Source organism: Notamacropus eugenii, chromosome 5 (assembly GCF_028372415.1).
Source record: "Notamacropus eugenii isolate mMacEug1 chromosome 5, mMacEug1.pri_v2, whole genome shotgun sequence".
NCBI lineage: Eukaryota > Metazoa > Chordata > Mammalia > Diprotodontia > Macropodidae > Notamacropus > Notamacropus eugenii.
In genome coordinates, this window is record NC_092876.1 from 372,651,014 (window position 1) to 372,669,154 (window position 18,141).

General features: G+C 39.2%; 1 protein-coding gene across 24 annotated transcripts in view; it reads right to left on the reverse strand.

Moving 5' to 3' along the window:
- The window catches only part of REPS2 (RALBP1 associated Eps domain containing 2), a 268,261-nt gene that overhangs the window by 152,763 nt on the left and 97,357 nt on the right, over positions 1-18,141 (reverse strand). For 18 of the 24 annotated variants that reach the window (XM_072614230.1, XM_072614228.1, XM_072614252.1 and 15 more), the window contains exons 3-4: positions 16,871-17,019; positions 13,984-14,110 (exon numbers count right to left, since the gene is read on the reverse strand). In XM_072614230.1, the coding sequence (XP_072470331.1) occupies positions 13,984-14,110; positions 16,871-17,019 (276 nt within the window). The remainder of the gene's footprint in view (positions 1-13,983; positions 14,111-16,870; positions 17,020-18,141) is intronic. The other 6 variants (XM_072614244.1, XM_072614253.1, XM_072614242.1 and 3 more) reach the window with 1 other exon arrangement.

The following is an 18,141-nucleotide window of genomic DNA, read 5'->3' on the forward strand; positions in this document are numbered from 1 at the left end:
TGCTATACATATAAATGAGAGATACTAGGCAGAAGTTTGTATTCTTGATGCTACCTATAGCAGTGTTCTTTGTTTTAATAAGAAAAAACTCAACCAGGCCATCCAGAGCTATACACAAACATTAAATCTATTTCACATATGCAGTTTTCATTTTCCTGCAGGCAAATGATGCCTCCTTTACAACAAAATTCTTCATTTGAAAAACTTAACCAAACACTTGGAAATGATCTCTGGCAAATCACTGAGCTCCTAAGTGTAAAAACTGGATGAGGTACTAAAGCACACAGAACAGTCATAATCCAAATATCTTTAAAACCCCATAAGTTTAGAAATACCCAGTTTGTGTGTTCTTTATGAACAGTAGTAACTCCTAAACCACTCATTTCAAAACAGCAGCTGAATGCCAAAATACAGTCCTGAAAACAACTAGAATAAATTGGAACTTATCTATGATACTTTTCACTACAAAGTGGAATCCAACATAAGGAAATTCCATCTTGAACCCCTTCCAATGAATGAATGAAAAGGCATTTACTCAGCACTGAGTAAGGGGGTGCAGCAGATAGAGCCCTGGCCTTGGAATCAGGAAGACAGGAGTTTCTGAGTTCAAATCTAGCCTCAAACTCACTTCATCCTGCTTGCCTCAGTTTCCTCATCTGTAAAATGAACTGAAGAAGGAAATGGCAAACCACTCCAGTATCTTTTCCAAGAAAACCCCAAATGGGGTTATAACAGTTGGATATGACTTAAAAATGACTGAATAACAAGATACTATTTGCCAGCCACTATGTGTCCCTGCCATCAAGGAGCTTACATTGTTTCTAATGGGAGAGATGGCACACAAACCGGAATGATGGTCTGGGAAGAGGCACATTTGTCAGGAAAATTACAGGGATGGCGAGTGGAGCCATAGAAGAGAAAACTGATACTCCAAGCAATATGATGACTGAAAGTGCCTAAAGTTCATTGTTAAAAGGAAGGACTGCTAATAAGACAATACCAGCAAATAAGCCTCTAAGGACAGTATAGTTCTGTTATAAAGAGAGGCATCATGGCATTGTGAACATTACTGGATTTGGAATCAGAGTGACTTGGGGTTAATTTCCACTTCTGACACATACTAGCATACATACAACAAAAAGTTATCCATGTTAATTTTCTTGAATTTGGTTCAATAATTACTCTTTAAACATTTACAAAGGCCACATTCATATACAAGCCCACACACCTAGCCCTTAGAACCAATCTTTATGCCAAAATTGATGGATCTTTCTGCACTTCCCTACATTGTTCCAATGTGCCAGGGGCTGCTGATTTTGGAGGCCTGCTTCAAAGAGAGGATGACTTTGACTACACAAGATTTTCACTTTTCATGACATGAAGCATTGGGGCACAGAGGACAGAAAGCCAGCTTCAAAGTGAGCAAGACCAGTATTCATGCTGTAACTCTGCTACCTACTGGCTGTATGTTCTTAGGCAAGTCATTTAACTTCTACAGCTCCAGCAGGGGGTGGGGAACCTAAAAACATAGAGGTCACATGTGACCTTCCGAGACCTTGGATGCAGCCTTTTGACTGAGTCCAAGTTTTATAGAACAAATCCTTTTATTAAGCGGATTCGGTCTGTAAAGTTTGGATCCAGTCAAAGGGCCACATTTGAGGACCTAGAGGGCTACATGTGGCCTTGAGGCAGCAGGTCCCCTACCCCTGCATCTAGGCCAGTGCTATCAAACCCAAATAGAAACAGGGGCCACTAAATCATCCATAAGAATCCCTGCAGGCATATGTTGACTTAAAAAACACATATTAATATTATGAAGTTCTGCTGTATTTTTATTTTGTTAAAAATTTCTGGGGGGAGGAACCAAGGTGGCGAAGTAGAAAGATACACATATGCTAGGTCCAAACCCACAGCCCATAAAATACCTGTAAAGAAGAACTCCCAACAAATTCTGGAGCAGCAGAAGCCACAGAACAATGGAGCAGACGAGATTTCGGTTCCAGAGAGACCTGAAGAACTGACACCAAAGGTCTGTCGCACACCAGACCCAGAGCAGAGCCCAGCCCTGCCTTGGGCGTGGGACACCAAGAGGAGTAGATCCGAGCAGGCTTCAGGGACAGAATCTCCAGTGGCCGTGCAGGTCCCTCCACCCACAGGCGCCAAAGGTCAGTGAGAGAGTCTTTTCAGCTCGCCAAGAGGGAAGTGGGGTGTCCCCATAACTCAGGCCCCCTCAGGAGGCAGCAGCTGAAGCAGTAGTAGACAAGGGCTCCCAAAGCAGGCAGGAGCTCAGATCCATTGTTGAAGGTCTCCGCATAAACCCCCTCAGGGAAATGAGCCCCATGAGGTGGCCCTGCCCCCACCTGAGCACCTGAACTTAATCTCACACTGAATAGCAGCCCTGCCCCTGCCCAAAGCCCTGAGGCTGGGAAGCAGCATTTGAATCTCAGACCCCAAGCTCAGAAGTCAAATCACTAGCTGTGAAAATGCCCAGAAAAGGGAAAAAAATAAGACCAGAGAAGGTTACTTTCTTGGTGAACAGGTGTCTCCCCCCATCCTTTAGGATGAGGAAGAACAATGCTTACCATCAGGGAAAGACATAGAAATCAAGGCTTCTGTATCCCACACATCCAAAATAAATATTCAATGGTCTCAGGCCATGGAAGAGCTCAAAAAGGATTTTGAAAATCAAGTTAGAGAGGTGGAGGAAAAATTGGGAAGAGAAATGAGACAGATACAAGAAAAGCATGAAAAGCAGGTCAACACCTTGTTAAAGGAGACCCAAAAAAATGCTGAAGAAAATAACACCTTGAAAAATAGGCTAAGTCAACTGGCAAAAGAGGTTCAAAAAGCCAATGAGGAGAAGAATGCTTTCAAAAGCAGAATTAGCCAAATGGAAAAGGAGGTTCAAAAGTTCACTGAAAAAAATAGTTCTTTCAAAATTAGAATGGAACAGATGGAGGCTAATGACTTTATGAGAAACCAAGACATCACAAAACAAAACCAAAAGAATGAAAAAATGGAAGATAATGTGAAATATCTCATAGGAAAAACAACTGACCTGGAAAATAGATCCAGGAGAGACAATTTAAAAATTATGGGACTACCTGAAAGCCATGATCAAAAAAAGAGCCTAGACATCATCTTCCATGAAATTATCAAGGAAAACTGCCCTGAGATTCTAGAACCAGAGGGCAAAATAAACATTCAAGGAATCCACAGAACACCTCCTGAAAGAGATCCAAAAAGAGAAACTCCTAGGAACATTGTGGCCAAATTCCAGAGTTCCCTGGTCAAGGAGAAAATATTGCAAGCAGCTAGAAACAAACAATTCAAGTATTGTGGAAATAAAAATTTCCCAATTACATTTTAATCTGGTTCAAGCTGTACTCCAGAGCACTGGCCCATAAAGCTGCTGGTGCTGTATAACGTCTCCACTCTAGGTAATTCCCTAGGTAAACTGCCTACTTGTACTGACAGAAGAAACTTTCTCCGGGAAGTTTCCTATATCAAATAAATCACAAGGCTAACACTGATCCCTAACCTAACCCTGTGCAAGATATGACTCTACTAAACTGCTTTTTTTTTTTTTTTAAGTTTTATCACTCTAAATAGAGCACAATAAAATCTTAAAGAATTGTTTATTGTTCTTATCACTTCAATTCAAAGATTCCAGAGTGCCTACTATATGTCAGGGCCCTGAGAAAAGAGAAACAATAGGGCTCTGTCCTCAGAGAATCTTCCAGGTTAGTAAATGACAATAAGACAGCCCTGAATATATGCCTGGAACATAGGTGCTTAATAAATGCTCACTGACTGACCCATGCCAAAGCCTTTGGGGAAAATTACAAGTGATAGGCAGTTATAAGTTTTGACCAGAAACAATATTATTGTCTTTTCTAGGGAAAAACAAGTATAACAATGCTAACATTCTATCTTAAAAATAGAGTTGTCTACTCTAATGCATGTGAATGGCCCATTGTCCTTTCTATATTGGATGCACATGTCAATTGTCTCTGGTGAGCAAGTTAGGCGGCATAGTGGATTCTAGATTTGGAATCTGGAATATCTGAGTTCTAATTCTGCTTCAGACAAACTATTACCTATACACGACCCTGACTCATTCTAGTCCACTGCCTTGTTGTTGAAGAAGGGCTTGCTAAGAGTTATGCCATCTAGGACTACTCAAGACAGGTTAGAGAGTTCTGACAAGAAGTGATCCAATGGAGAAGGAATTGGCAAACCACTCCAGCATATTTGCCAAGAAAACCCCATGAATTGTATTAAAACATGAATATAAGATCTTTGAACCAAGCTTGGTCAAACCTTGGAAGATAGAAGAGAACAGAAGGGCTTGGTGTGCCTCGTGTTCATGGGGTCACAAAGATTCGGAATCAGACATAACTAAATGACTGAAAACAACAACAAATATGACTGAACAAGTCACTTCAGTTCTCTTTGCCTCTGTTTCCCTGTTTGTAAAATGGGGATAATACTAGCACCCACCTCACAGGCTTATTATAAAGGTCAAATGAGATAACATATGCAAAGCACTTTGCAAACTTTAAAGCACTATATTAGTGGCTTGCTTGTACCATTGTTATCTTATTTAGCCATGCAGCCTATAATTACTAATGATTTTGCTTCATCAACCTTGTACCATATTGCCTCCCACTCACTAGGTTCTAAACTTACAGATATGAGACAATGAAAATGATATTAATGAAGATTGCCCTGTTCAGATAAAATGCCCAGAGCTGAGAGATGGAGTATTTTGTTCACAGAAAAGCCAGGAGGCCAGTGTCACTGGATCAAAGAGAAAGTGATGGAGAGCAAGGTGTAAGAAGACTAGAAAGATAACCTTTCCAGCTTTTGTTGATGCCCTGTTATGAAGGACCTTGAATACCACACAGGGCATTTTATATTTGATCCTGGAGGTGATAGGGAGCTGCTGAAGGTTATTGAATGGGAGCAGAGGTACCGAAGAAATCCAATGGAGATCACCTGTGTGCATGCAGGTAGTCTTATGATATAGTGAGGAAACCAGAACTTTGGAGGTGAAAGAGAAGCCTAATTCAGAAAGTATAAAGAGGAAGGGAGGGAAGAGGAAGGAAGGAAGGAAGGAAGGAAGGAAGGAAGGAAGGAAGGAAGGAAGGAAGGAAGGAAGGAAGGAAGGAAGGAAGGAAGGAAGGAAGGAAGGAAGGAAGGAAGGAAGGAGGCAGGTGAATATTTATTTAGAACTCACTATGTGCCATGCACTGTAGTAAGTGCTGGGGAAACAAATATAAAAGCAAGATGGTCTCTGCTCTAAAGGAACTCATATTCTAATAAGGGAAAACAATCCATAAAAGACTTTAACTCCAGAACAAATGGAAAGATTCAGAAGTTTGCAAAGTATAGAGAAAGAGTAGATGGCAAGACCCAGACCATGGACATGGAACATGGTGTATGCTGTCAGACTCAATTGATATTGTCTAGTTTTGCTGAACTGCTGTTTCTCCTTTTTTCTTTCTATTGTTTGTTACAGGAGTCAGATGTCTGGATAGGGGAGGGGGTGAGGATATATCTGGAAACAAATTTTATATAAAGACAAAAAATATCAATAGGTTTATTTAGTTAGCTTTTTACTAATTTATAGCTTTTCCTTAAATCATTTGGCTTAAGTTGCTCTTTTGTTTCTGTGTTTGCAATTTAACTCAGACTTGTGTGTTGATGAGGCAATAATGAGATAACCTCATTAAACCTCTGCTCTCTTGGTGGCCTGTTTCCAGTTATTAATGTGACCTCTCCACAGCAGCATTGCTTTCCTGGCTCTACTCCATCAAATTTCTTGATTCCTTCACTGGTTAATGCTTTTAAAAATGTCTAGTTAGCAGGAAACGTCCTTATAAGCATGTTCAGTGTATCTAATGCTACTTAGGTACACCAGGCCTTTTGGTTGTGGTGACTCTGAAAATGTGACAATCACTGGAGAATAAACTTTTTTTAAAATCTGCCTTAACTTTTACCTCCAAGAGGATGATGTGACTCTGTCTTAGGAATACAGATCTAGGGGTTTCTGGGGAGACTAAAACTGTTGTAGGGTATTCCTGAGATAGGCTCCAAAAGAAATTACATGGTTTCTACTCCAAAAGTCTAGTTGGGGAACACAAGTGCTTATGTATACACACACATAGCATCATTCTCCCAACCTCAATGACCAGAAAAATGTTACATCAGTTATGCCAATCCAGTAAGACTTTTACTTCACATTTCAGGCTTGAGCCCTGGAAAGGAAGAAATCAATCACTACTTGGTTGATTGATCAAGGCTATTTATTGGCAAGAATAGTCAAGTATAAGAAATGCACAATAAGAATAGACCAGCCCCCTGAATTCCTGTACATTGGGGTATACCATAGCATAACAAATACTTCGGGTGGAAGCTAGCTATCTTCCTAGAAGATAAAAGATAATCAGGAGAGAGATTAGCAGATGCAGTGTCACAGCACTCTGTGATATGCCTGCTCTCAACAGTGTTGCAGATTTGGAATCTGCCACCCTCAGCATCTTCCCTCCAGCCTTTGACTAGATTGGAATCTGCTATTCAAGGATAGTGATGACCACACAGGTTTGTAAGCAGTTTTTCAGTACTACAAATCAGCAAAAGACAGTGCTGAACCAATTAATCTTTAATAAAGAAGGCTATTGAGGGTATCCTCCCAGCCATCAGACACATCACCTCAGAGATACCCCTGATTCGTCCCTCTCACCATAATATATCAATTGTCAAATCTCATATATTTTACATCCTCATCAATCCTCACATCTATCTGTCCCTTTCTTTTTACTCATCTAAACTTTCTTATCTGGTATGTGATAGTAAGATCCTAATTTGTCTACCTGTCTGTAGTCTGTTCCCTTTCCTATCTCCAGCCAATATAATCTTCCTAAGGTACATTTCTGACTATATTCTTCCAATGCTCCAAAATTTTCAGTGGTTCCTTCTTATCCAGTGAATTTTTTTTTAAAAGGCAAGTAGAAAATCATAAAAAGAAAACCTGATGTCTGTGTCAACCTCTGCTCAGCTAAAATGAGAAATAAAATGGAACTTATACGTTTAGAGGCAGCATAGAGTTAGTGGGAAAATCATAGGATTTTGGAATCAGAAGACCTAGATTTAAATCCCAGTTCAGCTACTTTCTTCATTTCCTTGAAGGCAAGTCACATCATCTCTCTAGGCATCAGCTTCCTCATCAATAATTAATCAATCAATTAATAAACATGTATTAAGTGCCAAGCACTACACTGAACTCTAGGGATACCAAAAGAGGCAAAAAATAGTCCCTGCCCCCAAGAAGCTTACAATCTAATAGGGGAGACAACATGCAAACAAATACATAAAAAGCAAGCTATATTTAGGATAAATGGGAGATAATCAATAGAGAGAAAGTACTAGATTTAAAAGGGCTAGGGAAGGCTTCTTGTAAAAGTGGGAATGTAAGGGGGACTTAAGTAGTTTAGTGGGGATGGTCAGTAGTTGAGCAAAAGAGGAAGAGTGTTCTAGGTATGGGGAACAACAACCAGAGAAAATGTCTAGAGTCAAGAAATGGAGTGCCTTTTTGTAGTACAGCCAGGAGGCTTGAGTCATTGGATCAAAGAATACGTATTAGGGAGCAAGGTGTAAGAAGACTGGAAAGGTAGGAGAGGGCTAATTTATGAAGGGCTCTGAATGACAAACAGAGAATTTTGTATTTGACCCTGGGGGAAACAGGAATCCCTGGATTTTACTGGGTGGGGCAGGGGTGTTTGATGTGAGCAAACCTATGCTTTAGAAAAATCACTTTGGTCAATGAATGGTGGATGGATTGGGATGGGGAGAGACTTGAGGTCGGTACACCCATCAGCAGGCACAAACAGGTACAAGGTGATGAGAGCTTGTACTAGAGTGTTACAGTGTCAGAGAAGAAAAGGACGTATATTAAAGAGATGTTATAAAGGTGAAGTTGACAGGCCTTGGCAACTGATCAGATTTGGTGGGTGAGAGATAGTGAGGAATCCAGGCTGATTCCTGGGCTGAGAGCATGAGAGACTAGGAGGATAGTGATGCCCTCTACAGTAATACGGAAAATAGGAGTGGGGGAGGGTTCTGGGGAAAGAGAATGAGTTTTGTTTTAAACATATTGAATTTAAGGTGTCTAGTGGACATCCAGTTAAAGATGTCTGAGAAGCAAGACTGGAGGTCAACAGCAAGACTGGGGCAGCAAAGAGAGATTTGAGAATCACCAGCATAGAGATGGTAATTAAATCCATGGCAGTTGATGCACCAAATGAAATAGTATAGAGAGAAGAGAAAAGGGCCCATGAGGGACACGTATTCTATGGTTTAAGGATGTGACCTGGAAGAAGATCAACAAAGAAAACAGAAGGAGAATTCAGATAGGTAGGAGGAGAAATAGGAGAGTGTAACATCCCAAAAACTGAGAAAGAAGAAAGTATCAAGGAAGAAAGAGTGATCAACAAGGTCAAAAGCTACCAACAGGCCAAGAAAAATGAGGATTGAAAAAGGACATTGGATTTGGGTACTGAGGGATAGTTTGTAACTTTGGAAAGATCAGTTTTGGTGGAATGATAAGGCTGGAAGTAAAACAGCAAGGTGTTAAGAAGAGAAAGACTAAGAAGAGAGAAAATGGAGGCACCTATTGTAGATGGCTTTTTCAAAGAGTTGTTTAGCTACAAATGGCAGAGGAGATATCAGAGAACAGTTAGCAGGGATGAAAGAATCAAGTGACAGTTTTTTCAGGATAAAGAAGACATGTGCATTTTGTAGGCAATAGGAAATGAACCAGCAGATAGGAAAAAATTGAAAATAAGTGAAAAAGTAATGATAACAGAGGAGGCAATCTGTTGGAAGAGATGTGATGGAATAAGTAGATGGTAATAAGCCTAACTGAGGTCACTTGAATAGGTGATCAAGAGGCGAAGAAAGGGAAAGTGGTAAAAAGCATGTGAGCAGTGTTAACATTTTTCTTTAAAAAATACTTACTATATGGATGGTCTCTGAAAAGGGAAGGAAGCATGGGGATAATTATGATGATATAAAAAACCAAAAACATCAATAAAAATTTATATTTAAAAACAAGAGGCCATCTGGAGATAAGTAGATAAGGAAGACAGGAGAAGAGGGAGTTCATCCATACTCAATTTTTTCTTCAAAATATGAGGCAAAGTTCTCAGCTGAGAGAGTGGGAGAAACTTTATGGGAAGTTTCAAGAGGGAAAAAGGTTTAGAAGAGGCACTGTGAAAAATAGGATAGTGAGTTGATAAGAAAGGTATAATAGGATTGCCTAGCAACAGTGAGGGTCCAGTTGAGGTTATATAACATAAATCTGCAGAGGACCCAGTCAGAACAGTTGCATAATTTTCTCCATCTTTCACAGGATCAGTCTAAAGGGCCTGAGGTCCCTCAGAGCTCTAGATCTATGATCCCATAATGTAATTATCTCTAAGGTCCTCTCCAGCTCCAATAATCTTTGGTTATAATCAAGAGCCACCTAGAGTCACATTTTGTCACATAGCTAGGTATAGCAAATACTAGCAAAGACCAAAATGCAGAGAGACAAGCCAGGTGGCTAACAGACTGAGAGAGACCAGACCAGAGTAGTGGCCTTAAATATGGAAAGGAGAAAAATTTGAGAGGCCTTTAAGCACCTGGAGGGCTGGGGCTGTTTAATTTTTGGCCCTGTATCCCTCATGTCTGCCAAAGTGCCTGGTGCATACCTTACTAAATATTTGTTGAAAGATTGGTTGATTGTAAAAATGTTCAGTAGAATTTGATAATGGGACTGACTGAGGAGAATAAGGAGGAAAGTACAAAAAGTATATGAGTCTAAGGGACTAGAAAGTTAACAAAACAAATGATGAGAACAAGTGACTAATTGAAAGAAACAGGATGGGTTTTTGGCATATTCAGTCTCATATTTCAAGGAGCAGTAAAGTTTGCAAGAAAATTCAACTATCACTTGAATGTCCCTACTGATACCTAAAGCTAAGTTATGGATATGGATGTTCTACTTCACATAACCACATATAAATTTTTAATGTTTTTCCTTCTCACTGAAAGTCAGCACTCCTTTCCAATGCAGCAAAAACTTGCAGATAGTGGGTCATATCCTGACTCAGCAGAAAAGCAGATCATACAAGTCCAATTCAAAAATAAATCTAATTGGTCACATTTTAAACTGGGACCCAGAACCCCCAAGAGGAAAAGATGCCAATGAGAATTTATTTAGTGCTAAGGAAACAGATCCTAGACATTCAAAATACCACAATCCCCAACAGCAACTGACATTTTACCATTAAGGTGACCAGAAGAATTTAAAATAGACAGTATGGCCAAGTCAATGTCTAGTTTCTGTCAGCAAAATGCTTTTCTGAAAATTCAGCAAAGATTTATTAAATATTCATCATGTACGGAGCACTATACTAGGTGCTGAGATAAAGTTCAGATAAGACATTGCACCTGTTCTAATGGACTTTATACATTCTAATAATGTAGAAAGTATAGTCTAATGAAGTGGGGTAACAGAGATATTGATGAGGGTTGGAAGGGGGGTGAATGACACCTCCGCAAAGACCAGGTCACCTGGAATGAATTCGCGGACTCAAGCATTTTTGAGGTCAAGGTAAAGATTTCTTATGCTTTTCTGTGGTCAAGAGTTCTTAGGGAATCTGAAACCACAGGGAGTACAGGTAAAGTTTATACAGGATATTGCATAGTAAAACATGTGCCAAATACGCTAATTACGTGATTCAGGGCAGGATTAGAGAGTGGTTAAGGAGTGGTTAGTTTTTAAAGGAACATACACCTTTGATATCTACTGCATAGGTACTAACAGTCAGGACTAAGGAATACCAGGCTGCTCTCATCAATGTCTTGTTAGACAAGGTAAATGTAAGGGGGTATATGTATGTCTAACTCTAGGATACATATGACTGGTCAGTGAGTAGTAAATGTCATTATGACCCGGCACACAGACAGCCCAGCCAGCACACAGCTGGTTCAGACTAATAAGTTCTATAGGTGCAGCTGACTACTGTATCAGAAAAAGATATAAAAGTTGTGCTAGGGCACGTTGTCCTTGAGCTGGGGAGAAACTGCTCTAGGATAGTGTTTTGAGGCTAGGGAGAAATGTGATTTTTAGAGAGAAATGTGATTTTAGAATTGGAGTCCAAGCACATGTACCAAGCACCCCATCAATATGGTAGATGATTAATATTCTAGGGGCAAAACAAAGTGCTTTATGATGTCATAAGGGAAAAGTCATTGCAAAAAAATAAGATCGGGGAAAACTATGGAGGAGGCACCTTTTGCATTGGACTTTAAAGAATGGGTAGGAATTAAACAGGTGAACAAGAGAACAGAAGACATTCTAGACACACAGAATGATCTGAAGAAAGGTGTGTTAAAAGGCAAAGAATAACCCAGGTTAGCTGGACTATAGGGTGCTGGAGCCAGATCATGAAACTATTCAGTTTTGACTGTATTATTTAGTGGTAGGGGCAAACTACAAATCAAAGCCAATTGATTGTTTCATTGATTATCTGGATTAAAAGAGACAACAAATTTAAATTAAGGCAGAGAGGTAAATCTCTACCTAAATAAAGATTTTTCTAAGTGGGGGTTGTGGAGGGATTGTGATCATACTCACAACTTTTTATTTAATATAAACTCCATTAAAAGGGGTAGAACTGGAGTCTATGGATGAGGAGCCATCATGTTAGCATTAGGCTAAAGAATGCATTAATTGCTATAATAGGATGTGGCTGATTAGATCACCAGAGACAAAGAAAGCAGGGAGGAAAGGACAAAGAAGACTACTGCTGTTCACCACACTTTCCCAAAGCAATGTCCATCAATGTTTCATATGCAAAAGAAAGATTATATAGGCAGTGGTTAGAGGAAGAGAGAAGCCAAGGAGAATTAATAATGAGGATGTGTTTAGTAGTGAGATCCTGCACCAGCATGATGGCAGTGGGAATTAAGAGAGTATTCTCAAAATTATTCTTGGTCCCAAATTGCAGTGATTAAATATTTATATTAATGATATAAGCAATGATAAAATCTGGTCATCAACAAATATTCATTAAACTTCTACTGTATGCCAGAAACTGTGCTAAGTGTCAAGGATACAAAGAAAGGAGGGGAAAAAAGTCCAGGCTCTCAAGGAGCTCACACCTAATAGGAAGACAAAATGAAAACAACTGTGCACAACTATATACAGGATGTCTAGAGTGTCAGGCCTGGAGTCAGGAAAACTCATCTTAATCTCAAATCTGGCCTAGGCAACAATTGTATGACCCTGGGCAAGTCATTTAATCCTTTTTACCTCAGTTCCTTCATATGAAAAATGAGCCATAGAAGAAAATAGAAAACCATTCTAGTGTCTTTGCCAAGAAAAACTCAAATGAGTTCACAAAGTCAGATACAACTAAAACAACTGAACAGCAACAAAATATACAGGGTTAATTAGAAATAATCTAAAGAGGTAATCTGGTAGATCATTTTCCTATTCAATGGTCCAAATTTAAGTGCATTTTAACATTCAACAAAAGTAATAAAAATTAATTTTTTTAAAAATTTAGATCTATAATAATATGTCATGAATCATGTTCCTTTGTGTTTAACTTTCTACATTCTGTATCATTAAGTCATAGAATATCAGAGTTGGAACGGGTCATCTACACCTATTGTTGAGGTTCAGGAGCATCTCAAAATGTTGGGGTGCAAGGCCATCTCAAAAGAATTCAGTTAGTCTGTCTCCAAATCAAGTAAAGGCATTTATTGTAGATAATATAACATACCAAGCAGGTTCCTCCACCCCTTAAGGGAGGTGCAGCTTATGGGGGGAGGGGTTAGCTCCTTAATAGAGATAGCAGCTCCTTAAGAGAGACAGCCCCTCCAGGGAGAGGGGACAGCCCCCCCTCAACAGGGAGGGGACAGACCCCAAAGAAGAGGTGACAACTTCCCCCAAGGGTAACAGCCCCTTCAGGGAGATACTTCCTGCTAAAAGGGGATGCCAACTAGCCAGGAGAGACTAGGGATTCTTATAAAGGAAAACCCCCTGTGGGCAGGGAGATGAGGGACAGAAGTTCAGAGTCTGAGCTTCAGGGTCACATCATTATTCCATTATGCATCCCAGGGCTGAGGGGCAGCAGAGCCCAGGCTACATAAATCTCAGTCTCCAAAGTGCCTTTAAGTGGTACCTGAGATAATGGGCTTCTCCTTGACCACTCTATTTCAATCTCTTCATCTTCCCCTCAAAAAAATAGACACCCAAATTCATTTGGGAAAAAGGGTGGGGGTCATGCCTTCTTCATCACTATCTAAACATATCTAAACAGGACTCCCAGCTAAAAATCCTATAAATAAAAAAACAAGTCAGAAAGCCTCCACTTGAAAACCTCCAATGCCCACTTGCTCCCTGAGAGAGCACATTCCACTTTGGACAGTTTCAATCATCAGGAAGTTTTCCTTACAACCAATTGAAATCTGTCTCTCTGTAACTTTTATTTATTATTCCTAGTTCTCTGTTCTTTCCCACTCCCAGGTTTTCTCCAGACTAAGCCTCCCCAATTCCCTCACCCAACTGTCTCATATAAGCCTCCCATATTCTCAGTATCCTGACTGTCCTCCTCTTGATAAACTGCCGCCTGTCAGTGTTCTTAAATTGTGATTCCCAGGACTGAACACAATACTCCAGGTGCTATACAAATCTAAACAGTGTATATAAACCGTCACTTACAAATTAAAACAATAATGTACAGGATAGGAAACAAGAAAGCATTGTTATACCATATACAGTGCTAGGACAGAAAAACAACCTCCTCAACAAAAGTTCGAAATTAAATCTAGAAAATTGGTGAGTTGGTTCTTAAAAGCATTTTAGATTAAGGATCATGGAATAAGGCAGGCAATAGGGCACTAGTGTTCCAAATGTCATCTTACCAGCATGTAACTGATCCATTCCACTCCTCAGTTTACCATAGCCATAGGTCAAAGGTACCCTCTGGTAATTGGATGGAGAAGAAGGAGGAGAACTAATTGGTGACATCGTGGGAGACATCGTGTCCTGCTGTAAATGAACCAAAAATAGGATTAAGTAGTGACAACTGACAAAACAGAACATTCCAGTTTGCAGCTAAGATGTGTAACACAGAAATAATGAAATGACTTAGCTAGTATTACAAATGGTAAATTGTCTTTTAAAATAAAAAGGAGGTTGATATAAATATATGCTGTTTTAAACATCTGCCAGAAAGCAAAGGCTTGTCAGGAGGCAGTTAGACTATTCAAATAAAGCCATATCTCTTAGTCATATGATATTTATCTTTGGAAAATGACATGAATCACATAAAATTGCAATCATAGAAACCAATTTTAATTTTTTCCTGGATAAGTTCAATTTTTACTTATAGATAAAGATTTCTACAAAGTCCAAAATCAAATTCACAAAGCACCTTCAACCCACTAAATCTGAAGTTCATAAAAGCAATTGTCCATGCTAGTTGGCTTATACAGGACAAGTTAGCTTACACAATTTGTTTTCTGCCCTGAGATTCACTAATTATTTTAAGCAATGTGGAGTGTAGGAAAGCATTTACATAAATGCATAAATGTGAGTTATTATTAGGAAGGGAGGAAAAAGAGAGACAGATTCAGGGAGATACAGAGAGAGCTAATGAAAGGATGTTACTTTTTTTACATTCCCACCAGACAGATAGTGGGAATGAGGATTCAAACATTAATACAGAGTTGGACTGACCTTCAGAAGCCATCTAGTCCAATCCATCTCTGCAATGACCAAAAGAGTTAAATTTATCTACCTGTTCTCAGTAAAGATGGGAAAAAGAGCTATGAATGAAAAATGTTGTATAAATTGACAATAAGTTGGTTTTTGTTAGCTATTTTCTTGAAAGGGATAAGGGACAGGATGTGCACTGGGAAATGGTAATATCTAGAACAAAACATCATTATAATTTTAAGAAATAAAAATAAAAGCAACAGGCAGAGCCAAGATGGAAGAGTAAAGGCAGGGACTCACCTGAGCTCTCCCTCAAAGCTCTCCAAATATTTGAAAAAAATTACTCTAAACAAATTCTAGAGCAGTAGAACCCACAAAAAGATAGAGTAAAACAAATTTCTAGTCCAAGATAACCTGGAAGGTCAACAGGAAAGGTCTTTTGCACAGGGCTGGGAGAGAAGCATAATCCAGTGCAAGTCATACCAGCACAGACTGTGCCCCAGAAAACCTGGAGTGGGCCTCAGAGGACAATATTGCAGCAGTAGTGGTTTCCAGACTTCTCAACCCACAAATGTCAAAGACAACTTAGAAGGTCAGCAGGAAAGGTCTATCACACCTGGGTGAGAGAGGAGCACAGTCCAGCTCTGGCCCCAACACAGCCCTGGTGGTGGCAGTGGCAGTAGCTGCTGCAAGAGCTCTCAGCCCATAGATGGTAAGGGGACTGAACAACTGGTCAAAAGGAGATTACAGGGGTCTCTTTGCTGGCACTGAGGAAGAATTCTGATGCTTTGCCTATACTTGGATCTGGGTCGCAGTACTAGGCGGCTATCGTGGGGTGAGGAAGAGCAATGGCATAACAGAGCTTGTGGTGGCAGTGGAGAGGGAACCTTACACACAGTTCCAGGGCAGAAATGAGTGCTCGCAGTCACTCAGAGACCAGAGCACAGGCCAGGAGAGGAGTAAACACATCTCCTTACACCTTGGAAGAACCGAAAATTTACAGGTCCCTAGAAGTATCACTGAAAACAGCTGCACAAAACCCCTGAAGCATGGGACAGTATGCCCTACGCAACTCTTTTTAACAAAGAGTTTAAAAAATCAAATAATTGGGTGGGGAAATGAACAAACAGTGGGAAAAAATCAGACCATAGAAACTTAGAGTGTCCTTGGTAACAAGGAAGATCAAAACATACACTCAGAAGAAGACAACAAAATTAAAGTCAAATCTCCTTCATCCAAAGCCTCCAAGAAAAATACAAACTGGTCTCAGGCCCAAGGAGCGCTCAAAAAAGTTTTTGAAGATCAGTAAAGAGAAGTAGAGGGGAAATTGGGAAGAAAAATAAGACTGATACAATAAAATCATGAAAAACAAGTTAACAGCTTACTAAAGGGTGCCCCAAAATACTGAATAAAACAACATTTTAAAAAATAAACTAAACCAAATGGCAAAGGAGGTCCAAAAAGCCATTGAGGAAAATAATGTCTTAAAAAGCAGAATTGGCCAAATACAAAGGAGATTCAAAAGCTCAATGAAGAAAATAAAGTAATTCCTTAAAAACTGGAATGGAGCAAATGAAAGCTAAGGACTCCATGAGAAATCAAGAAACTATAAAACAAAACTAAAAGAATGATAAATAGAAGACAAAATGAAATACCTCATTAAAAAAAAACTGACTTGGAAAATAGATTCAGGAGAGATCATTTAAAAATTATTAGACTACCTGACATCATCTTTCAAGAAATAATCAAGGAAAACTGCCCTGATATTCTATTCCTGAGTTCAAATCTGGTCCCAGATACTTCCTAGCTGTGTGACCCTGGGACAAGTCACTTAAACCTGTTTTCCCTTAGTTTCCTCATCCGGAAAATGAGCTGGAGAAGGAAATGGCAAACCATCCCAGTATCTTTGCCAAGAAAATCCCAAATAGGATCACAAAGAGTCAAACATGACTAAAATGATTCAACAACAATGTAATATATAAGGAGATATAGATATACATTTTTATATGTGTGTGTATATTTACATAAAATACACACACACACATATAGGGGGTTTGGGGGGCATATATCCTTAAATAGATTTTTTTTTACCTGTTTCTCCCCATCATCCACTCTCTTGAAGGAATTTTTTTCCATGGTTACATATGGAATCTGACACTTCATTCCATGAAGCTCCCCTGGATTGCTGTATCTTATTTCACTGTCATTTTTCAGCGCCATAAATCGAGGTAGAGGTAATTCTTTAGGAACAGAATCAGATAAGTTCAAGTGAGACAATGTTAAGAACTCATCAAAAAAGGGCACTCAATGTCTCAAAAATAAAACATCTCAGAGGGAAAACTCCAAAACTTTAAAAAATAAATTCAACCTATGATTTTTTCCAGAAAGAGGAATATTATAATGAGGTCATCATAGAAATATGTCATGATTACATGAAGAATATTTTCTGTGACATCTTTAAGACTGCATTTGCTTCTTCATAGAACAAATTCAGCTTTCAGAGTTGCCTCCCACTTCATCCCTTAGTTCAAAACTGTGGCTTGAGATATGGTCCTGTGCAGATCTAACCACAGGCACATTTTTATAACATAATCATCTTGGGAACGATAATTCCATGCAATTATGTCTCTGTGTGTATGAATTTTTTTATTCTAAAATGTGTGAACTATTAACAAAAACAAATATTTAAATAAAAAAACAAAAATGGAACTGAAGTTCAAAGTCTACTCCTGATTTGCACTTCCTGTGTGACCATGGATATGTCACTCAATGAACCTCAGTTTCCTCATCTGAAAAAGGGGCACAATAAAAATGCTAGCAGTCATCCTCAAAAGATGGCTGTGAGCGTTGCAATGAGATAATACATGTAAAAAAGACTTTGTAAATGATAAAGTGCTACATAAATGCCAGCTATTAACATCACCATCCATAAGCCCTAAGTCTCCAAATTCATCTGGTGCAATTCTGCAGGGAATCTTTATTCTGTACTTTCCATCTTGCTTTCATAACTCAAGGATGAAAATTATATTGAGCTATATAAATCAATCCAAAGCCCATAGTTTCCACTGTCAAAATCATTGGCTACAGCTCACATTTTTTTTTTCGCACACAACCTACAAGAGACTATTTTGTTATAACTATGTGTCTTTCAAAATAGCTCTGAAAAAACTCATAATACTCATGCACACTCTTGGTTCTTGGCAGAGTGAATCATCCTCTCCCCCAAATCAGTACAACAATCATATGACACAAAGAAATCTAAAATGGATGTAATATTAGAGATTACCCATAATCATTTGCATCTGTATCCATTGTTAAAGACAAGACAAATAAATGTCACTCTGCCCTCCACTAGTTTTCCC